The sequence below is a fragment of the Aquarana catesbeiana genome, linkage group LG12 (assembly GCF_042186555.1).
Source record: "Aquarana catesbeiana isolate 2022-GZ linkage group LG12, ASM4218655v1, whole genome shotgun sequence".
NCBI classification, from domain to species: Eukaryota; Metazoa; Chordata; class Amphibia; order Anura; family Ranidae; genus Aquarana; species Aquarana catesbeiana.
The window spans coordinates 29,080,341-29,104,557 of NC_133335.1; the positions used below are offsets into that span (position 1 = coordinate 29,080,341).

At 43.2% G+C, this 24,217-nt stretch overlaps 1 protein-coding gene across 1 annotated transcript; it reads left to right on the forward strand.

Moving 5' to 3' along the window:
* The first annotated feature begins 495 nt into the window (after positions 1-495).
* On the forward strand, positions 496-20,022 carry RPS21 (ribosomal protein S21). Its single transcript, XM_073607508.1, has 6 exons — positions 496-575; positions 8,002-8,079; positions 10,243-10,306; positions 14,272-14,343; positions 19,300-19,355; positions 19,940-20,022. Exons 2-6 carry the CDS (start codon positions 8,030-8,032, stop codon positions 19,947-19,949), a joined length of 252 nt encoding a protein of 83 aa, XP_073463609.1. The 5' UTR covers positions 496-575; positions 8,002-8,029; the 3' UTR covers positions 19,950-20,022.
* The last annotated feature ends 4,195 nt before the right edge of the window (positions 20,023-24,217 follow it).

Genomic DNA, 24,217 nt, shown 5'->3' on the forward strand with positions numbered 1-24,217 from the left:
AGGAGGGAGAGGTGTCTGTGGGGAGTCATGTGACCCGAGGAGGGAGAGGTGTCTGTAAGGAGTCATGTGACCTGAGGAGGGAGAGGTGTCTGTGGGGAGTCATGTGACCCGAGAGGGGTCTGTGGGGAGTCATGTGACCTGAGGAGGGAGCGGTGTGTCTCTCTCTCTCTCTCTATTGGAGACACACAGAAGTCTTCAGTCACGTTCTCTTCTCCTTTCCCGGGTCTTGTAGTCACGTGGCTCGGTGAGGGAATTCTGGGACAGAAGATTGGACGGTTCTGACTGGACCTCACTATACCTGAACCAAAATAACCGCCCGAGTTGTACTCCCTACCAATCACGGACAACTGTGATTTATTAGCCCCGCCCTCATTTCTGAGTCTCCTTCTGAATGTCTCTTCTCTTGTAGCCGACGGCCCCCCTAGCGGTCAGGAGTGGAAGCGCTCCCGGAGGCCTATTACCATAGAGATGCGGGTTAGACATGACCCGGAAATGTTCCCTGAGCCGATGTAATAAAGTTCTTCCGGGGGAGGAGCTTCCTTCTCTTTCGTGTCGGCCATTACAGCGAGCGTGAGGTGAGGTTGGTCTCTGTGGGGCTGGACGGCTCCTGGGAGGGTTGTGGGGGGCTCGGGGTCCGGCTCTGCCATGTCCTTCTGTTCTGGGGGAGTCCCCGGACCGTCCTATGGGGGTCCCCTCCTCGGGTTATCCCCTTCAGAGTCCTGTGTGATTGCCGGACATGTGCTGGAGGAGGGAGAATCCGAGACAGACCCCGCTTATGTGTCAGAGCCCAGGGAGTGGTCACCCATAGCAACCGGCTTCTGGAGGGGGGTATCAATCAATGATTTTTTATATATATATATATATATATATATATATATATATATATATATATATATAGATTTTTTCATTTATTTTAATAAAATCCTTTTGGAGTAAAATTCGATTTAAAGATGGTTTTCTATTTAAGATCCATTAATAATTTAGTTTATTCAGCATGAAATGGAGCTTCAGTTATGTAGCATGAGGCTGTATATTCTGCAATATTTACAGTTTTGGTAAACTCATCCAATGAATCCAAGCTCTGCAAGCTGAGATAACATGCACTGCATTGATGCCTTCACACAATGTCACAGTAACCATGAGATAAAACAAAGTTCAGGAATATTCCTTTAACTCATTGTTTTGTAAATCTATGTACACTACAAACTGTATGATTGAATCGCTTCTGATATCGCTGCTATACTAACCTGACAGCTTATTATGAATAAGAAACCTTCATTTTGTTTGCAAAGATTAAAGATTCTAACTACCAGCAAGAATAAGTCCTTACATTTAACCTCTTCCCGCCGTCAAATGACTGGGCGGCACGGCGCTCGTTCTGGGTGGACGTCATATGACCGCCCTCCAGAACGACCTCTCTCGTGGGGGCGCGCATCGCTGTAATCGGGGGTGTGTCAGTCTGAAACACCGCTACACCAATCTCAGTAAAGAGCCTCTCATGGAGGCTCTTTACCACGTGATCAGCCGTGTCCAATCACGATGTAAACAGGAAGAGCCGGTGATTGGCTTTTCCTCACTCGTGTCTGACAGACACGAGTAGAGGAGAACCGATTGGCTGCTCTCCTGACGGGTGGGGGGTGGGGTCTGTGCTGATTGTTAGCCCAGCCCCATCTCAGATGCCCACCCAGGACCACCAGGTATGGCCACCACACTGTACTACCAGGTATGTAACCCTACTAGACCACCAGGGAAATGCCCATCAGTGCCCAGGCAGCTACCAATCAGCGCCCATCCCCAATGCCTGTCAGTGCCACCCATAAGTGCCCATTGGTGCCGCCTTTCGGTGCCCATCGTTGCAGGAGAAAACGTACTTACAGAATTTTATAACAGAAACAAACTTTTTTTTCAACATTTTAGGTCTTTTTTTTTTTATTTAGCAAAAAATAAACCTGCAGAGGTGATCAAATACCACCAAAATAAATCTCTATTTGTGGGAACAAAATGATAAATATTCTGTTGTGTGTACAGTGTAGGATGACCGCGGAATTGTCATTTAGCGCAGAAAGCTGACAATTTACTTGGGCAGGAAGGGGGTGTAAGTGCCCGGCATTGAAGTAGTTAAAGAGCACCTGTCATTTCAGATCCATCATGGCAGCGCCTGTTAGCGGCATCCACTCACCTGCCGCCACGTCCCTCACCTTGTTGTGTCCCCGCCACATCACCATGGGGGTTATACACGTGTAAGTTTGATAAGCCCATTGCCACGTAATCGATCCCCAATCTGATTATTTCCAGACACCGGACAATCAATTCCCTCCTATGCATCTTAACTACATTTTCTGGGCTCTCAGCGGCGGGTCCGGGATCAACATGGAGGTTTCCTTCGTTTTAGAGGGGAAGGGAGATCTGCAAACATCTGTTCACTGATCTCCCATTCGAAGAACCTGGGAAGTGCCATAAAACATCACTTTCACATAGCAGTAGCTAATAGAGCATAATCTGTGCTTCAGTAGAGGGCAGGGGAGACATTGGGGGTCCAAAGGACACTTGATGTCTTATTAAAGAGAACCTGTCACCAAAAAAGCCTCAGGAGACTGTTTCCTATGTGAAAACCTTTAGTGAGAGATGTTAAGAAATGCACTTAAAACTAGGGCTGGGAGATTTTCTTAAAAAAAAAAAAAAAAAATCTTCGATTCTCAAACTCGATTCACGATTCGAATCGAGGTTTTTTTTTTTTTTTTTTTTTTTTTCTGAAAACCGCGCCGGTCCCGAGGCGCTGCGGGCATGAGCTTTTAGGCGAGGCCGCGGCTTCGGCCTATTCCGCGGCCTCGCGGACTAGGCCGAAGCCGCGGCCTCACCTAAAAACTCCTTGCTCGCAGCTCTTCAGGCCCGGCGCGGTGTCCGCGCCGTTCCGGAGGCTCTGCGGGCATGAGTTTTTAGGCTAGTCCGCGGCGTCCCCGGCCGTAGCCGCGCACTAGGCCGAAGCTGCGGCCTCGCCTAAAAACTCATGCCCGCAGCGCCTCGGGACCGGCGCGGTGAAAAAAAAAAATCGATTTGCTTAAATTTTGAATCGATTTGACCTCTCAACTCGATTCAAGATTTAAATCGATTTTTTTCCCAGCCCTACTTAACCCCTTCCCGCCGACCGTACGCACATATGCGTACTTGGCTTTCCGGGGTTATACCGGGATGATGCCTGCAGCTGCAGGCATCATCCCGGTACCGTTGTTTTCAGCGGGTGATTGGCTACCCGAGTATAACAACCGATGCGGCTAAAAGCCGCTCGGCTGTTATACCGGAGGAGCGGGAGGGGACATCCCCCCCCCTCCCGCCGCTGTTACCGGGCCTCCCGTGCGATCGGGAGGCCCGGTGTCCAATCGGGAATCTTCGGCGGCTGGGGGCGGGCTGGAACGAAGCTGTGAGCGGCTTCGTTCCAGCCTTCTAATTGTAAACGCGGAAGCGACGTCATGACGTCACTTCCCGTTTACTCGGCTGCCAATGGCGCCGAATTTAAAAAAGTACACGGTATTCAGAATCGCCGTTTTCAGCGATCTGAATACTTTGAAGTGTAAAGGAGGGATGGGGGGTCTTTTAGACCCCCCATCCCTCCATAAAGAGTACCTGTCACCACCTATTACTGTCACAAGGTATGTTTACATTGCTTGTGACAGCAATAAAAGTAAAAAAAAAAAAAATTTTAAACACAATTTATAAAAGTACAAAAATAAATATAAAAAAAAAAATTTTAAAGTGCCCCTGTCCCCGCGAGCTCGCGCAGTGAAGAAAACGCATACGGAAGTCGCGCCCGCATATGTAAACGGTGTTCAAACCACACATGTGAGGTATCGCCGCGATCGTCAGAGCGAGAGCAATAACTCTAGCCCTAGACCTCCTCTGTAGCTCAAACCTGGTAACCGTAAAAAATTTTTAAAGCGTCGCCTATGGAAATTCATAGGTACCGTAGTTCGTCGCCATTCCACGAGTGCGTGCAATTATAAAGGGTGACATGTTTGGTATCTATTTACTCAGCGTAACATCATCTTTCACATTATACAAAAAAATTGGGGTAACTTTACTGTTTGGATTTTTTAAAATTCATGAAAGTGTCCCTTTTCCAAAAATTTGCGTTTAAAACACCGCTGCACAAATACCGTGTGATAAAAAATATTGCAACAATCGCCATTTTATTCTCTAGATTCTCTTCTAAAAATATATAATGTTTGGGGGTTCTAAGTAATTTTCTAGCAAAAAATACGGATTTTAACTTGTAAACACCAAATTTCAAAAATAGGCTTAGTCATGAAAGGGTTAAAACCCACAAAAATTCAACCCCAACATACATACAGCCATCCGCACACCCTGACAACATTCAATCCCCTGTGGTGCCCCCCTATGTTTCCCAGGCTTCATCCTCCAACCAGCAGATTGGGGACCAGCACGGTGGGTGCTGTTGGGGGGGAGAAGGGAGATCAGCAAACATCCATTCACTGATCTCCCATACTTTCTAAGAACCTGGAAGTGACAGATTGTAGAACATCATGTCTGTCATTGGCTGTCAGATGCTAATGGAGAGCCATTTACATTTCTTTAGAAGGCAGATCTAAAGGACACTTGATGTCTCATTAATGAGAACCTGTCACCAAAAAACCTTTCAAATTTTTTTTTTTTTTTAACTAGGTAATGAAAAACAAAGCTTTGTGAGTGTGAAGCGTTAAAACGACAAACAATTTTGTGACCCACCCACATAAACAGTATTAGGGGCACCTATGCGAAAAAATGTCGCTTGCGCTGCACATTACATATTGCCCCGCATGCTGGTTTGCACAATACATTTAGGCTAAACTGATCTGTAGAGGCTTTTAAAGCTTTACCTATGAAAAAAATTGGGGTACCAGAGTTGGTCTCCATTTCAAGGCTTGACCTCATCAATATTTTACACAAAAAAGTCATCCACAAAAACATCCGTTCCTTTGATCTCCTGGAAGTAATGAGTAAATTGTTACTACTTCTAGGACCTGCTGTCCCGTCCCCCAGCCAGTATGAAGAAGCTGATGTGCGATCTGCACTGCATTCGTTTCATTGGAGGACAGGCCAGACATTGGGGGTCTTTTAGACCCCCTGGTGTCATTAAAGAAAACTTGTCACTAAAAAAAAAGCATCACATAGGGGTGGTTTTGTCACTTATGTAATGAAAAGGTTTAGTAAAGCAATTGGTTACACCCATCCCAAAATGTGGACCTAAATGCAAGTGTTGGGGGCGCCTTTGCACAAACAAGGTCTGTCCTGATACACGTTACATATCAATAATTCTAGGCCTGTTATTCACAATGAACTCTAAAATGATGCTGTGTAGGGGGTTTTCTAAAGTGTCACTTATGGAAAATTGAGTATTAAAGTTGCCATTTCTCGGGCTCACACAATTTTAAGACTTGACATGTTAACGAAGTAAACCCTGATGGGTTTTACTTCCTCTTTGTTTCCCTGCAAAGGTAAAGCATAATGGGCTACTATGCATCGCATAGTAGTCCATTATGTGTCACTTACCTGACACAGGAGCCTGCTCTGTCCCCTCTGTCCCGGAGCGTGCATCTTCTTTCCGGGTATCGTGTCTCCGGTGCCGTGATGGCGTCACCCCCACGCATGGGAGCCGCCACTAACGGCATATTGCCGTTAGCAGCGGCATGCTCAGTGCGCCTGCGCGCCGCTGTCTATGGCACATGCGCCGTAGACAGCGGTGCCTGTCTTTTTGCAAATATCTCCTACATTTTTGGGGGTTTTAAGTCATCTGTAGGCCTAATTGTTTTATTCCATAATAAATTTTATTCAATAAAAAAAAATTGTCCACAAGACCTAATTTTTTAATTATGTGGGAGGAAAAAAATGCAAAGAATGGCTTTGGCAGTGAAAGGTTAATAGTGGGTTTTTCCTATAGATCTATCTTTGATCACCCTTTATATTTCTCAGGTGACCCTAGTTTTAAATAACCCCTGCCTGGGTGTGTCTGGCTTTCCTGGTTGTGCTGATTACAACCTTAAGACTAGGTTCACACTAGTGCAATGCGGGAACCAGCGCAATTACAGCGCCGGTTCCCGCATCGCTCCTCTCCCGCAGGGAGTTCACACTGCCTTGTGCGAACTACTGCGGGTGTCATTAACAAAGTTAATGACACCCCCAGTTTAGTTCACGGATCGCAGTGTGAACTGAACTTGCACAAGAATCGGATAACATAGTTGAGAACACCCATGCGATCTGATTTTAGTGCGGGGAAAAACAAGTCCCTGCACTATTTTCTATGCAAATCCAATGCGAGTTCAGCCATACAAATGTATGGCTGAACTTGCATTGCTCAGAGATCGCATGTGATCAGCACCTGCAGTGCGGGTGCGAATCACATGCCATCTCTGAGATCGCAGCAGTGTGAACCTGGGCTTAGGGCCAGTTCACACCACATGCAGTCCAGTGCGTTTTTTTTCTGCATCAAAAATGCATAGAAAGTGGGTTATATAGTTTTCAATGGCATAGTTCACACCAGTGCTTGCAGTTCTAGTGCGTTCCAGTTCCAGAAAAAAAAGTAGAACATGCTGCATTTTTTCTGGATTGTACTGGAACACTGTAAAAAGCATCAAAAACTCTTGCACTGAAACACCCATGTTCTTATTTAAGGTTAAGGGAAAAAAGGGGGGGGGGGGGTGAATGCGACAAAAACGCGCATGCAGACTGCGTTTCTATGATGTGAACTGGCCGTTAAGGTTAAGAAAGAGGGAAGAATGCACTGGACTGCACCAAAAACGCACTGAAACGCGTTAAAAATGCACATGCAAAGCACATCACAAAGCACATCACAAAGCATCGGGACTGCGTCTTTATGGTGTAAATTGGCCCTCAGACTGTTTGCTGTAGGTTGGCTTCTACATTTTCTAATTTAAACGCCTGATCTGGGCTTGATTAGGCCAAGTTCCCAGAAAGGACTTTGTAGGGTGGACTATGTAAAAAGATACTTAAGTGGGGGGTACACACTATAAGAAAATTGGGGCGAACGTTTCTGGTTTTTCTTAAAGTTTCACAGCAAATCGAAACGATGAAAGAAAATTCTTACAAATATTCTCGTACGACAAAGGCTTTGTTTTTTGTTTGTTTTTTGTTTGTTTTTTGTTTGTTTTTTGTTTGTTTTTTGTTTGTTTTTTGTTTGTTTTTTGTTTGTTTTTTGTTTGTTTTTTGTTTGTTTTTTGTTTGTTTTTTTTTTGTTTTTTTTTTGTTTCTAATCATGCGCAGTCTTTTCTGATTTTTCTAGTATGAAAATCGTGCACATTAAATGAAAATCATTCATTCTGTTTCTATACGAGAAACATTTTTGTGTTCCTTCGGGAATTTTCGTACGGAAATTCGGAATCGGCTGTCAAAAGCTGTGTACACACTATACAAAAATAGTTTGAAAATTCTTTGGACGAAATGTTCGCCCGATTTTTTTTTTTTTTTTTTCACACTGAGGCATTTTTCAGGCGTTTAGCGCTAGAAATAGCGCCTGAAATCTGCCTCCCATTCACTTCAATGAGTGCTTTCACACTCGGGTGATGCGCTTGCGGGACGGTAAAAAATAGTCCTGCAAGCAGCATCTTTGGTGTGGGTTTGGAGCGCTAGAAATAGCGCTCCAAAAGCGCCCAGCCCATTGAAATGAATGGCCTTAACTACTTCACGCAAAATCACATATCTGTACATCATTTGCTTGAAGGGGTTATACCAGGGTGATGCTTGCAGTTGCAGGCATCACCCCAGTACCGTTTTTAGAGCTAGCGGTCAGCAATCATAACAACCGATGCAGCTAATGAGCCGCTCGGCCGTTATCAAAACTAAAAGCTAACCTGTCGCAGATGACGGGTATCACGGCTGTGTAACAGAAGTTTAATATCGATAGTCTTTTTCTTAGGTTTGAATAGAAGTGTAGCCAGGTAGCTTGGCACCAGTGTGATGAATACCTGCTTAAAATCTTCCTTTTCCTGACAGGTCCTGGTGACTGTATCCAAGGTGCAAAATGCAGAACGACGCCGGTGAATTTGTGGACTTGTACGTCCCCCGTAAATGGTAAGAATATTTTCATTTATTATTTAAGCTTCGTCTGTAATGGATGTCACTGTACTCCCTATACTCAATTTTAATCCTTTATTCTTTCTGCAGTCTATTAGTATGATTTATGTATCTTATGTTTGTCCATCCTTTTATAAATATTCTCATAAGCCTCCATTTAACCACTTAAAGCGGAACTTCAGTCATTTTTTTTAATCTTTCCATCTATTAAATCTTCTGCCCTTGTTTTAACTTTGGATAGTAAAACTATTTTTTTCTGCCAGTAAATACCTTCCTGTTCCTTCTGTTTATTTTCTGGTAAAAAGCCTAGGCTTGTGATTTCTGCACAGCTCGCTCTCTCCTGAGAGTTTTCCAGGAAGGGAGAAGGGGATGTAAGAGGGCCAATGAGAGCTGCAGAGCTGGAGGTGTGCCTCTGTAAATCTGGGAAGTGACCAGGCGGCAGCTTCAGCTGCCCACAGTTAAAATGATTTCAGCCAGACTTGGAAGGAGATTTCTGCAGCATTTTTGACAAGTACAGAATCACAGTATATATAAAGTTCCGCCAAAAAAAAAAAAAAATTAAGTCAGCAGCTACAATTACTGCAGCTGTTGACTTTTAAAATAAGGACACTTAGTTGTCCAGGGTGCCCGCGATGTCCTCACCCGAAGCCGACCCATCCCTCAGCTCCGGGTGGAGGCACCGGCAATGCCAGTAAGGGAATCGGTAAGTGAAGCCTTGCAGCTTCACAGTCTGGTTCCCTACTGCACATGCGTGAGTTGCGCTGCGCGTTCTGACTGGTCACTGCTGTCTTCTGGGACCTGTGTGTCTCCCAGAAGACAGCGGGGGGGGGGATGGAGATAGAAGAGGGGCCAGACATGGCGTAGATCACTGCGGATACTGCAGCGATCTTTTGCTGGAAGTGGGAGCAAATACCTGTATTAGACCGGTACCTGTTCCCCCCTGAAAGGTGCCAAATGTGACACCCGAAGGGGGAGGAATCCAGACAGCGGAAGTTCCATTTTTGGGTGGAACTCCGCTTTAAAATCAGGTTGTTGTTTTTTTGCTGAAAAGTTACTTAGAACCCCAAATATTATATATTTTTTCAGACACCCTAGAGAATAAAATGGCAGTTGTTGTAATACTTTGTCACCCTATTTGCGCATCGGTCTTACAAATGCAATTTTTTTTGAAAAATACACCTTTTTTTATATATTAAAAAATAAAACGGTAAAGTTAGCCTAATTTTTTTATATCTTGTGAAAGAGAATGTTACGCCGAGTAAATTGATACCCAACATGTTACGCTTCAAAATTATCTGTTGTGGAATGGTGACAAACTCTGACCCTTAAAAAATCTCCATAGGCAACGTTTAAAAATGTCTACAGGTTACCAGTTTTGAGTTAGAGGAGGTCTTTTGCTAGAATTATTGCTTTCTAACGATCACGGCGATACCATTCACAAAGTGCGGCTCATGCATGGGCAGCTGGCTGTGAAGCTGTAAGCAGCATAGTCTGCTGCTTTAGGTTCCCGGCGATTAGAACCTGAAGGCTAGTGAGGAATTAGGCCTGATTCACACCTATGCATTTTTAGTGCTGCTTACATTTTGCAGATTTGCACTACAGTCCATTTAAAATGGTTTCCTATGGAACATGTTCTGTAGTGGCAATCTGCAAAGGGCACAAAAAATGCATAGGTGTGAATCAGGCCTCAATCTGAGGACAGCACTGGACCCTTGGACAGCTAAGTGTCTTTATTAAAAGTCAGCATCTACAGGATTTTTTTTTTTTTCCCAGAGTGAGCTGCCTCGGCTTGAAGGTGTTGTACTGGGGTGATGCATGCAGCTGCACGCATCACCCCAATGCCATTTTTTTTTAGACGCTCCCACGGCTTTCCCGAGCTCTCCCGTCCCACTTGGAGCCCCGAGCGACCAGCCGGCATGTCCGCTGACTGGCCGAAGACCTGAACTAAGCCAAAATCGGCTGACTTTGGACTTTAAAATGTATCTGGTAATTTGGGATGTTTCCTTTTGGGTGAGAAAGTTTCAATTGTATTCCTATCTCTGGAATGACACCTTCTCTTTGGCAAATTCTAAAGAAAAATGTCATTTTTGGAGTGCAAATGGAGCGTGCCTCTGTATTGAAATTCTGTTCCAGACCTTTTTTTTTTTCTTTCTTTCCTAGTTCTGCCAGCAACCGAATCATTTATGCCAAGGACCATGCTTCTGTCCAGATGAACATTGCAGAGGTAAGCAGCTCCATGTCATCTCATTGACTTTCTTAGAATTATGTGACTGTAGAGAGTGAAGCTTGTTCACTGGTCTGTGTGGGCAAGGAATGACAAATTCAGGTTGTAGTGTACCGCCGACTTGATTTTTTTTTTTTTTTTTAGTAATGGGTTGATATGTTCAGTTCAGGGTCTGAATTTGCCCAATCTGGGAAAATAATTGTTACCACTATTTTTCTAGAAGGTGCAGAGGACATTGGGGAGAACAGAACTGCAACTTCCTTACAAGTTTCATTGAATTCACAAAAATAGTACAGGAAGTCCCAGAGTTACGAACACAATAGGGATGTGTCCGGAGGTATCCAGGACCAGCGTGGAGCACAAGTGGCCGGCATTTGAGGCCGTTCGTAACTCGGGGACTGCCTGTATACGGTTGTGTTTTATATTGCACTAGGGTGCTTACCACCTGGCTGCCATGCTACTTATAAAGACTGAGGGCTAGTTCACACCACATGCAGTCCAGTCGTTATTTCTCTACATCAAAAATGCGTGGAAAGTAGGTTATATGGTTTCCAATGGCATAGTTCACACCAGTGTAGTCAGTTTCAGGGCTTTCCAGTTCCAGAAAAAAAAATAGAACATGCTGCATTTTTCCTGCATTGGGCTGTACTGCATCAAATGCACTGGAACGCATCAAAACCACACTGGACCCTGGTATAGTGAAAAAAAGCACCTGGAATGCATCCTGAACCATATCAAAACGTGCGTGCAGAAACGCATCCGGAGCGGATCTGAAGTGTGTTTTTGTGGTGTGAACCAGCCCTAAGTTCACCTTTTTAGAACATGTTACACCTGTATTTAGGGTGTAACATGGTTTAGTGCCCCCTCAGTGTGACTGCAGCTGGGGCTTCTCCCCACATCCACTGTTATAATTTGAAAGCTGTGCGGAGCTCTGCCCACACAACCCTGTTATTTCCAGGAATCTGTGGATGAAGAAATTGTCCTGTGCCACTGCGGCAGACAGACCTTGCCGTTTAAATGAACTACAAGCATGCTAATCGGCACGCTCGTAGTTCATTTATACTGCCTACAGCTCTGGAAATGAGTCTGTAGAGTGAGCACAAAGCTAGGCAGCGTGTGCAGGAGCCCGACACTGCGGGGTGCTAATCATGGGTGCAATACTTTGCAGGCTCCTGTTTTAAAAAAAAAAAAAAAGTGTATTTTAATAAAAGGTGGAATTAGCCTTTACGTCATTCAGCCTGCCCGTCCGAAGTAAATGTAATGTGGCAGGTTGGCAAGTGGTTAAAGCAGTTTTGCATTCCCATAAGTCTCAGGCTGGGTTCACACCTATGCAAATTTAGATGCAAGTTTCCCCGCATAGCAGAAGAATGTGACTGGCTCCCTATGGAGCGGGTTCACATATCTCTGTTGCGGAGCGCACTGCACATAAACGCTGTGCGTCTTTGGCTCAGTTTCAGGGACGGATTCTGGCATAGATTCAGCCCTGATTCGTCCCTGAAACGGGGAACAGTGACACACAGCGCTCCTGTGCGATCCGCAGCGGGTTCCAGTGTGAACCGACCCTCAAAGAATGCAAAACCTGGCAAAAGCAGGTGAGGAGGTCAAATGCAACTATCAATGACCGGAGAAGTATTTTCCAACTCATCTACACAACCCCAAAGCCTGATGACACAGGTTCTATGGAGTGCTCTGATCAGTTTGTTTGCACACCCTGCTGTCCTCTAGTCTGCCATAGAGCTCTGCTTTTTTTGATTGTCTGCTCCATTGCTTAACAATAGAAGTCGTAGTGTGGAGGTGATTAGTAGTAAGCCCTTTGAGGTTCCTGTTGAAAACCATTTTTGATCCTTTAGTTATCATAGCTGAAAATGTAGGAAATTTCTTTCCGTTATTCTGGTCAGCTTTCAGTGGGAGATGGGAATGTGAAATATTTTCCTTCATGTCCTTTGTGGAGCAGAATGTACCAAAGCTTATCTGTTTCTCTGGATGGAGTCCACACTTCTGTAACTGTAATCCCGTTATCTTGAATCATAATTGGCCCGTCTCAAGTCCTTTCTGTTTCAAGTTATCAAATTGCATTTTGGTATGACACTTTTAATGTGTCAAGATATTTATGTGAAAATGATCAGCATGATGTAATTGAAGAGGTGTGTGTTAAAGTAAAAGAAACCTATTTGTCTTTAGTACTGCTTTACAGCTTCTGCTTTTCCTTATAAATAAGCTTTAACTACAGTTCGTTCGCAAAGTATTCACAGCGCTTCACTTTTTCCACATGATGTTACAGCCTTATTCCAAAATTGATTAAATTTGTTATTTTCCTCAATATTCTGCAAACAATACCCCATAATGACAACGTGAAAGTAGTTTGTTTGAAATCTATGCAAATTTATTAAGAATAAAAAAACTAAAAAAAATCCCGTGTAACTTTTGCTCAATACTTTGGTGAATCACCTTTGGCACCAATTACAGCCTCAAGTCTTTGAGTATGATGCTACAAGCCTGGCACACCTATTTTTTGGGCAGTTTCTCCCATTCTTCTTTGCAGGACCTCCCAAGCTCCATCAGGTTGTATGGGGAGCGTCCGTGAACAGCCATTTTCCGATCTCCAGAGATGTTCGAATGGGTTCTAGTCTTGGCTCTGGCTGGGCCACTCAAGGACCGTCGGTTGTCCCATAGCCACTCCTTTGTTATCTTGGCTGTGTGATTAGGGTCGTTGTCCTGTTGGAAGATGAACCTTCACCCCAGTCTGAGGTCCAGAGAGCTCTGGAGCAGGTTTTCATTAAGGATGTCTCTGTACATTGCTGCATTCATCTTTCCCTCAATCCTGACTAGTCTCCCAGTTTCTGCCTCTGAAAAACATCCCCACAGCATGATGCTGCCACCACCATGCTTCACTGTAGGATATCATTGGCCAGGTGATGAGCGGTGCCTGGTTTCCTCCAGAACTAACGCTTGCCTTTCAGGCCAGAGTGTTCAATCTTTGTTTCATCAGACCAGAGAATTTTTTTTCTCATGGTCTGTGAGTCCTTCAGGTGCCTTTTGGTGAACTCCAGGCAGGCTGTCATATGTCTTTTACTGATTGGGTTCCGTCTGACCACTCTACCATACAGACCTGATTAGTGGAGTGCTGCAGAGATGGTGGATCTTCTGGAAGGTTCTCTTTCCACAGAGAAACACTGGAGCTCTGTCAGTGACTGTTGAGTTCTTGGTCACCTCCCTGACTAAGGCTCTTCTCCCCCAATCGGTCAGTTTGGCTGGGCGGCCTGTTATAGGAAGAGTCCTGGTGGTTCCAAATGTCTTCCATTTATGGATGATGGAGTCCACTGTGCTCACTGGGACCTTCAATGTTGTAGAAATTTTTCTGTACCCTTCCCCAGATCTGTGTTTTGATACAATCCTGTCTCGGAGGTCTACAGACAATTCCTTTGACGTCATGGCTCGGTTTGTGCTCTGACATGCACTGTCAACTGTGGGACCTTATATAGACGGGTGTGTGCCTTTCCAAATCATGTCCAATCAACTGAAATTGCCACAGATGGACTCCAATCAAGTTTTAGAAACATCTCAAGGATGATCAATGGAAACAGGATGTGCCTGAGCTCAATTTTGAGTCATGGCAAAGGCTGTGAATACTTATGTACATGGGATTTTTTATTTTTAATAAATTTGCAAAGACTTTATGCTTTCACTTTGTCATGATGGGGTATTTGTAGAATTTCGAGAAAAATTTATTTAATCCATTTTGGAATAAGGCTGTAACATAAAATGTGGAAAACAAAGCGCTGTGAATACTTTCCGGGTGCAATGTATGGGCAAAATCAGTCTTGAGTTGAAGTCATTGATGACCATGTTGTCTGTGTAGCTGGTATCTCACACATACCTACTACTACAGAGTAAGACGGGACTGCAAACAAAGGTGGTGACTGGGGCCATCCTAGGACAGTGTGATCAGCATCTTTCTCTTCCAGGTCGATAGGACAACAGGCAGAGTAACTGGCCAGTTCAAGACCTACGCTATCTGCGGCACCATTCGTAGGATGGTAAGTGAGGAAGTACTAATGAGTGCTCATCTATAAAATTCATGTTAAAATGCTACTCCACGTAAAACTTTAGGGCAGACCAGGAAGGTGTTAGAACCCCTCAGGTTTGACTCCTTTAGAAAGGTTTACCTTTGCTTTCTGTTTGGACAGGAAATGAGGGAAATCTCTCCATGTGCAATCTTACCAGCAGTTTAAAATAAGTTTCAGAAAGGGGGTTGGTGCATTTTGGGAATATACATCCCTCTTAGCTTAACAAACCTAATTGTACTAGTTAGACTGGTATATAAGGTAGTCATGACTAGGGCTGGGGAAAAAATCGATTTTGAGAGGTCAAATCAATTCAAAATTTAAGCAAATCAATTTTTTTTAGATTTTTTTTTTTCACCGCACCGGTCCCGAGGCGCTGCGGGCATGAGTTTTTAGGCGAGGCCACGGCTTCGGCCTAGTCCGCAGCTACGGCCGGACGCCGCGGACTAGGCCGAAGCCGCGGCCTCGCCTAAAAACTCATGCCCGCAGCGCCTCCGGGCTGACGCCGGGCCTGAAGAGCTGCGGGCAAGGAGTTTTTAGGTGAGGCCGCGGCTTCGGCCTAGTCCGTGATCGGAGGTGGATGGTGCACTTATGCTGCGCTCCTGGCTGCCATAGGCTCCCACTTTATTGTCAGCCCGCTAGCCGGCACGGTGATCTATGAGCCTCCCCTCCTCCCCCCTACGCCACACCTTGTAGGTGTCTCCCTCAGCTCTAATTTCCAGGTCCGAAGATCCATTTGGACCCCAGCCTGCGCACAGGCGCTGCGCCTATATTCGGACGCGGCGTCTCTTCAGCACCTAGGGGGACAGTACTCTTCATACGAACCCTTTATAGCATTCTGCCTACCCATTCTTGGATTTTTGACATATGCACGTGGCCTGGGACACCACAGCAGAGCTGACTATATGCTTTGAATGTCTTTATTACACCTGCATTGGATGTTAACTCTCACTTGTCAAACCTTGACGAAGGACTTTACGAAACGCGTCGGTTTAGTGAGACCCACTCCATCTTTTATCATTGGTCTGTTTTCATTTATTGTCTTGTGTGACATATATACATTTTTTGTTACCTGCATGTCATTCTCGATGCAACTATACATATGTATTTTTCATGTGTGCTAATTTTTTACTCTGGTGTACTGTGTGTTATGTTTTTGTATTTTGTAATAAAATATTTTTCTTATTATTAATGTCTTTTTTGTGGTAATGCCTTTAAAATCCCACCCCTGGGGAACCAATTGTCCTTTTTTTGCTATTATGGGATGTGGCATACCTTTTTTGTTTACTACTTCTGGTCAGAGCTTCTTTAGTCCGCGAGGCCAGACGACGCGGACTAGGCCGAAGCCACGGCCTCGCCTAAAAGCTCATGCTTTTTTTTTTTTTTTCTTAGAGAATCGAAGATTTTTTTTTTTTTTTTTTAGAAAATCTCCCAGCCCTAATCATGACAATGTATGATCATACAAATTTGAAATTAAAGTGGTTGTAAAGGCTGAAGGTTTTTTACCTTTATTCTTAGTGTGCAGCTCCCCCTCTCAGCCCCGATCTCAATCCAGAGATGTACACAAGACCCAAGGCTCTCCCAGGTCTCTCCCTCTTTTGACCCAATGCAACTTAGTGTGCCGCTCAGGCTCTATTGAAGCGCTATATATATAGATCTTTGAATATCTGCCACTGGGAGTGCTGGCACAGGATGGAGCTTGTCCCAACTCCTGCTATGGCTTGTACAGAAGGAAAGGATCCATGTAGTCCCTCAAATCCGTATAAAAGTGGCAACCTCAGCTTGGACTCCAGCCAGGCCACGCCCCCAACATTTCGCTCTGCCCCTCAGAGCTTAGTCACGGGGATCATGATCTCTCCCTCCTGATTGGCTCAGATGCAGGAGCCATTGGCTCCCGCTGCTGTCAGTGAGGCGGGGCTAAGCAGAGAGCTGGCTTGGGAGTGAGCATGCGTGAGTGCCTCCACAGAAAGTGTCTTGCTATGCGGGCACGCGGTAAGGGGGGGATGGGGGGCGGTGCAGAGTACTGGGGGGGGGGACCTCAGAAGAATTGGGGTTTTTCTGTGCAAAACCACTGCACAGAGCAGGTAAGTATGTGTGCTTGTTTTTTTTTTTTCAAATCCAAAAGGATTAAATCATAAAGGAAATTTTTTTTGTTATTTCAATATTATATAATTGTAGGCAACATGTATTCAATATGACTATCGCCATCTAATTTGTACAATTTGCTTTAAATAGGAGGGAAATAGAGTGCTTAAATGGGTCACCCTGCTTCCTGATTTAGACGTTTTAGTTTGCCATTAAGCTTCCATGTTTATGGATGTAGGCATTGTCCCTCTGGTTAGAGCAGTGGTTCTCAACTCCTGTCCTCAGGACCCACTAACAGGCCAGATTTTAAGTATTACCTTGGGGAGATGCAGACTAGAATACTGCAATCACTGAGCAGCAAATGAGATCACCTGTCATGTATTTCAGTTATCTTGCAAACCTGGCCTGTTGGTGGGTCCTGAGGACCGGAGTTGAGAACCACTTGGTTAGAGGATCATTCATGGCTTTGACCTTCATATATAAAACTCATGAGGGGTACATTATATATTGTCTCTTGTCTTATAGGACAAGCAGCATGTAATCCTACCTTCATTAGTTACAGCTTGCACCCGCAAATGTCAATTTTTCATAGGTTTCTGCTCGTCTTTCTGTCCAGTGACACATTCCCTAGTTTCTTGTGTTGTCACAGGTGCAGAAAGTGATGTAAAATCCCACCAACAGGGTGACAGCAGCAATACAACCATGATACATTTTTACTCTTCCGAAGTGTCTCCTAAACATAAATGGTATTTGGCTGTAGATGGATTTAAACTATTCACTCCATTGCATGCTGTCACTTACTGAGATTCTGCAGAAAAATGGCAACTAGAATGTAGTTTTAAAGTATAAATGCAAAAAAATTTGGTTTTGGATAGTGGAAAGGGATTAGAACCCCTGTCAGTTTTTATAGCTGTCTGTGTCCCTGTTAGGGAGATTGACCCTCCAATTGTTTACCATCATCAAAAGTTTAAAAGTAAAAGAAAATCCCAAATTTTGTGTTGTCCACAGAACAGGAATAGAATGTCCTGTTTTTGGCTACGGGACAGGAAGTGAAGGTAAATCTCCCTAATGAGACACAGATGGCAAAAACTGACAGGAGATTATAGCCCTCCCTTACTCCAAAAAGAAAGGTTTGCCTGCAGTTCTACTTTAACCCGTTCCTGCCGACCGTACGCAAATATGCGGCCTCGGCTTGAAGGGATTGTACCGGGGTGATGCATGCAGCTGCACGCATCACCCTGGTACCGTTTTTTAGAGCCGGCGGTTGGCTTTCTTGGGTTATCAACTGATGTGGCTAAAAAGCCACTCTGCTGTTATCCTAAGCAGCGGGAGGGGAGGTCGTCCCCCCTCATTCCGTGGCTCTCCTGTCCCACCGGAATCAGCTTTGATCGGGTCTCTGATCTAGTAACCCGGAAGCGATGGTATGACATCTTTTCCTGTTTACTCAAGACTTAAAGGCGCCAAATTTTAAAAAATGACAGCTTTCAAAACAGCCAAACTTGGTGTTTTAAATACTTTTAAGTGCAAAGGAGGGATATTTGGGGTCTAAGACCCCAGATCCCTCCATAAAGAGTACCTGTCACTGCCTATTAGGCCTCATGCACACTACTGGACGTTTTTACAGCTGCTGTTTTTGGCTTCAGATGTTTTTTTTTTTTTTCTACAGTCAATAAACTCCCCATCATGTTATCCTATGTGTGCATGCACCCATAGGCTGTTATCAGCAGTTTTTGGCTGGGGCGTTTTTTGGCTTTAAAAAACAAAAACAAAACTAGTGGGTTCTGAGAGCTTTTCAGCTGTTCTCAGCTGTAAAAATGCTCTAACGTCAAAAAAAGCGGCTCAACAGCGTTTTTTGATCCATTGAAAAAAAAAAAAAAACTGACGCAGAAAAACGCTAATATAACGCTATTGCAAAAACGTTGAAAAACTCACTGCAAAGCTACTGGCGTTTTTGCTATTTTAACGTCCAGTGTGCATGAGGCCTTACTGTCACAAGGGATGTTTACATTCCTTCTGACAGCAATAAAAGTGATCAGAATTTTATTTTTTTTTTTTTAGAGACAGTGTAAAATAAAAGATTAAAGCGCTCTATCGCATGCGCAGAAGCAAATGCATACCTAAGTCGCGACTGCAAATGTAAACAGTGTTCAAACCACACATGAGGTATTGCTGCTATCGTTAGAGCGAGCGCAATAATTCTAGTACTAAACCTCCTCTGTAACAGTAAACTGTAGAAATTTTTAAAGCGTCGCATATTGAATATTTTTAAGTACCGTAGTTTGTCGCCATTCCACAAGTGTGGGCAATTTTAAAGCGTCACATGTTGGGTATCTCTTTACTCGATGCAACATCTTTCTCTTTATTCAAAAAAATTGGGCTTTACTGTTTAGGCTTTTTTAATTCATGAGTATATTTTTTCCAAAAAAATTGCGTTTGAAAAACCGCTGTGCAAATAAAGTGCGACATAAAATATTGCAATGACTGCCATTTTATTCTCTAGGGTCTCTGCTAAAATATAATTAATATATATATATATATATATATATATATATATATATATATATATATATATATATATATATATATATATATATATATATATATATATATATATATAAAAATTTGGGGGTTCTAAGTAATTTTCGAGTAAAAAAATACGTTTTTTAACTTTTAAGCAACAAATGTCCGTAAGAGGCTTAGGCAGGAAGGGGTTAAGTAATCTGTCCACCTAAATTTGAATTTTATTACCTAATGTCTGTCTGTGGACTTCAGGACTTTGTAGTGTTTTTTTACATGCAGAATATTCTCTTTAAATCAAGTTTTGTTTTTTGTTTTTTTTTACAGGGTGAATCTAACGATGCCATTCTCAGGCTGGCAAAAGCTGATGGTATTGTTTCAAAGTAAGTTTGGGTTGGTTAAAAAAAAAAAAAAAAAAAAGCTGCTTTCAAACTTCTCTAGTCCTGGGTGCAAGTTCATAGGTGGTGAATAAGGGGTTACATAGTCCGGTTGAAAAAAGACACATGTCCAACTAGTTCAAGAGTGATCTAGGGTGAGCGATTGGCAGATGATGCAACAAGGGTTGCATGCAGTTTTTGCCCTGTCAGTCCTTGCATAAAACTTAAACTGCCGGGAACAGTTCGCATCTCCCTAAGTTGGGTAGAGAACTGATAGATCCAATTTTGTTACTCTGAATGTATGAAAATCACCTTTTCATTGCTCCACTGTTTCTGTATTTACCTGGCACTTCAGGTGTGGGAGGCATGACTTGCCCACCTTCTTCCTGCTTGACCATATCATGAGGGCAGGGACAGTAGTCGTCCCCTTGTTAGCTCCAGGTCATAGTTTGGAGCCTACAGAGTCCTTTATGAGTGGGAAAACTAGGGGGGGGGGGGCATATACACCAGTCTACATTTGTTATAGTGGAACTGTTTTTGCTGCATCATGTATATCACTAATCTTTTTTTTTTTTTTTGGTCTCTTCTAGGAACTTTTAAACATGGAAACCTTTGAAATGAACCCCCTTGTAAAGAAAAATAAAATCTTGAGGAAAAAAAAATAAAAAAACAAGTGTGGTTTATTTATTTGAACTATTAATGGTCTTTATATGTGCACAATCCAGTGAAATTGAAAGCTGTGGGGGGGGGGGCTAGACTTCCAACCAAATAAATGCACCTTGTAAAAAGTAGTGTGTGGTGGCCAGTGTTTTTAGGGTTATAACATGTGTATTGTAGTCCAGTGGTTCTCAACCCAAGTCCTCACCCCCAACAGGCCAGGCTTTCAGGTTTTTATAAAATGACATGGTATTGATAAGCACTATTTTATTCAAGGGAAGTTCCCAAAACCTGACTCGTTGGGGGTACTTGAGGACTGAGGTTGAGAACCACTGTTGTAGCCTACTTGGGAGCAAAATGTGGATCAGAATTGTGTATGGGTTTTAGAGTTGGGCCAGCCATACTTACTGTATGAATCTTGGCTGGTTCAGCAGGAAGTGGCCGGGAATCAAACTGTGTGTGGGCATGCTGAATGTACCAAGTTGATCGATCAACTTGGGTACAACCACCCTGCTGGATACTCTTGCGACTATCGCTAGCGGCTGATATAGCCGCTAGCAATAATCGGTCTTCCACCTGTGAGAAGACAACGGATTCCCCTGTCTGATAGGGAAATCGTGCAAACTTATTTCCTGCAACCTGTGGTTGCAGGAGAGAAATTGGCACCGTGGCCTTACCCAGGATGCTGGAAGCAAGTTAACGCTGCCTGGAATCTAGCTGCACATAGGGGATTAAGGCTTCTCTAGTGTAAATTGAGCTTATTTTAGTAGAACTGCCGTGGCTCCTCATTTCACTTTTTCCATAAACACTTTGCTCCTTTTCTTGCATTAGGAAGGCAGCTAGGCAAACTAGAGCAGTGTTTCTCAACTCCAGTCCTCAAGGTGCCCCAACAGGTCATGTTTTAAGGCTTTCCATTATTTTGCACAGGTGATTTGATCAGTTTCACTAACTTAGTAATTATCACAGCTGTTTCATCTGAGGGAAATCCTGAAAACACGACCTGTTGGGGTGCCTTGAGGACTGGAGTTGAGAAACACTGAACTAGACTATATGGGCAAGGCTAATTAAATGAGACAGCAAGATTTTAAGGTCTTATCTAGTGAAGGATCAGGACTCTACATACTTGCTCTGGGTTAGTAATGCTTCAAAGCCTTACAGAAGCCTATTTATATTCCTGTATGTTACGACTTTTAAAGTAGGCCTTGATGTAACTATTGCTTCCTAACCTTCCATCTCTGCTTTATGGCTGCAGAAATAAAGGCCAACAGACCTCATTACAAGTAAGCACAGAATTGTAGTTTGAGGGGTCTGATTAGACCTGTAGGGTTATGGAGTAATGGTTAGACCTGTAGGGTTATGGAGTGGTATGGTATCCAATAGACTGCAGGGTCATATATAGACGTCCTGTGCATCTACTCAGATAACATTAAAATGAAATCCCATTTTCATAGTGTTGCTTCTAACAAATCTCTAAATCTGTGACTTCAATGGGGATAAATGATTAGAAAGGCACCTCCAGAAGCGGTACAGTTTAAACAATCTTGGCGGCTCCTATGTTCTCTAAAGTGTATTGTATCCAAACATTTTTAGCTGTGAATGGAGTTAAGCTGGCTATACACTAGTAGATTTTGAACCGATTGGTCATTTGAACATTTTGTATGAAAACTGTCAGTTTATTTACTAACTTAACGAATGTCGTTCAAAAGTACTTCAAATTTTTTTTGCTTTTACATTTGATTTTGGAGTGAACGGACTTTACCAAACAAACTACATTCACGGTTTTGTTCAATAGATTTTCCATGCTGTTCATACAAATTTTCTGATCGCTGTGGTCAAAAACAAGTCAATTTAACCCCACAAGTAATGAGAAAATCGAATGACAGGTTTCTGTGATGTAAAAAAAGTGAGACAAAGATAAATAATTTCAGAGCTTTTCCCACCTTTAATGTGACCTATAAACTGTACAACTCAATTGAAAAACAAACTGAAATCTTTTAGGGGGGGGCGCAAGTAAAAAAATTAAAATAATGTGGTTGCACAAGTGTGCACACCCTCTTATAACTGTTTTCAGTATTAAGCAATCACATTCAAACTCATGTTAAATAGGAGTCAGTACACACCCGCCATCATTTAAAGTGCCTCTGATTAACCCCAAATAAAGTTCAGATGTTCTAGTAGGTCTTTCCTGACATTTTCTTAGTTGCAGCCTACAGCAAAAGCCATGGTCTGCAACTTCCAAAGCATCAGAGGGATCTTCTTATTAAAAGGTATTGGTCAGTAGAAGGGTACAAAAGAATTTCCCAGGCATTAGATATACCATGGAACACTGTCATCAAGTGGAGAAAATGTGGCACAACAGTGACATTACCAAGAACTGGAAGTCCCTCCAAAATTGATGAGAAGAAAACTGGTCAGAGAGGCTGCCAAGAGGCCTACAGCAACATTGAAGGAGCTGCAGGAATATATGGCAAGTACTGGCTGTGTGGTACATGTGACAACAATCTCCCGTATTCTTCATATGTCTGGGCTATGGGGTAGAGTGGCAAAAGCAGTTTCTTACGAAGAAAAACATCCAGGCCCGCCTACATTTTGCAAAAACACATCTGAAGTCTCCCAAAAAAAAAAAAAAAAAAAATTGTTCTGGTCTGATGAAACCAAGATTGAACTTTTTGGCCATAATTCCAAAAGATATCAAGGTAGAGGGAATTGTGAACAGTTCCAAATACCAGTCAATATTGGCACAAAACCTTCAGGCTTCTGCTAGAAAGCTGAACATGAAGAGCAGCTTCATTATTCAGCATGACTACGACCCAAAGCATACATCCAAATCAACAAAGGAATGGCTTCACCAGAAGAAGATTAAAGTTTTGGAATGGCCCAGACCTGAATCCAATTGAAAATCTGTGGGGTGATGTGAAGAGGGCTGTGCACAGGAGATGCCCTCGCAGTCTGAGAGATTTGGAGTGTTTTTGCAAAGAAGAGTGGCCAAATATTGCCAAGTCAAGATGTGCCATGCTGATAGACTCATACCCCAAAAGATTGAGTGCTGTAAAAAGGCTGTTCAAAAGGCACTTCAACAAAGTATTAGTTTAAGGGTGTGCAACCATATTTTGGTTTTATTTTCACTTCCCTCCACCTAAAAGATTTTAGTTTGTTCAATTGAGTTGTACAGTTTATAGGTTACATTAAAGGTGGGAAAAGTTTGGAAATTTATCCTTGTTTTTTTTTTTTACATCACAGAAACCTGACATTTTATTCCACTGTATGTTTTCTGTTGGGAGCTTTCACTTCACTTTCCCAGAGATAAATCCAGAAGTGAGGAAATCTCTCCAATCAGGTTACCACATCGGAGGATATACCACCACCTATTCTGGTGACAACCGTAACATCTTTGACCCATCACTTTGTCATGACACTGAATCCAGCAGGGACATGACAAGCATTCAAACCCCCATACAATCCAGAATGGAGTTTAGTCTATATATAAAGTCCTGTTCGTCATTTGGTATGTTTAGCTCCAGTAGTTTAATTCTGTAATGCATGGGAATATTAAAGGGGCGTTCTATTCCATTGCTAAACCAACAAGTTAGCTCAGTTCCCTGTCCTCCTCCATCTGTTGAACATGGGAACTAATGCTTAGAGCTGACTCTTTTTCTACCAATCGAAAAGGCATTAATTTTTTTTTTTTTCTGAACAAGAGAGCACCAGAAAGTGTCTGCATTTTAAGATTGCCTCTGTTACTTTTCTGGGCACAACCTGAAATTTTTGTTTTTTTCCCCTTTGGTGATAACTGTAAATGGGACAAATGGAGAGGGTGAATTCCTCTAAAGGACGCACAGCCTTAAAACCTGGCAAGAGTTTTAATCTCGCTCCACAAAAGAAAAAAAGTCTTGCCTTCCATGACACTTTTATGTTCTTAAAAAAAAAAAAAAAAAAAGTGTTAGAACACACTGCATCAGTTTGCACAGCGGGACTCAATGCACTTGGCCGGCGGTCGCGATATCTGCTGGCCACCCACGATCGTGGAAAAAAAGCCAGAACGGGGATTTGTCAATGTAAACAGACAGATCCCCGTTCTGACAGGAATAGAGAGAATGTCTGTCCCTAGTGATCAGGAACAGCTATCTCTCTCTCCTCCTCCAGTCAGTCCACCCCACAGGGAACACATGTGGACGAAGGTGGATGGAGGGCGTGTGATCAAACGCTTACAT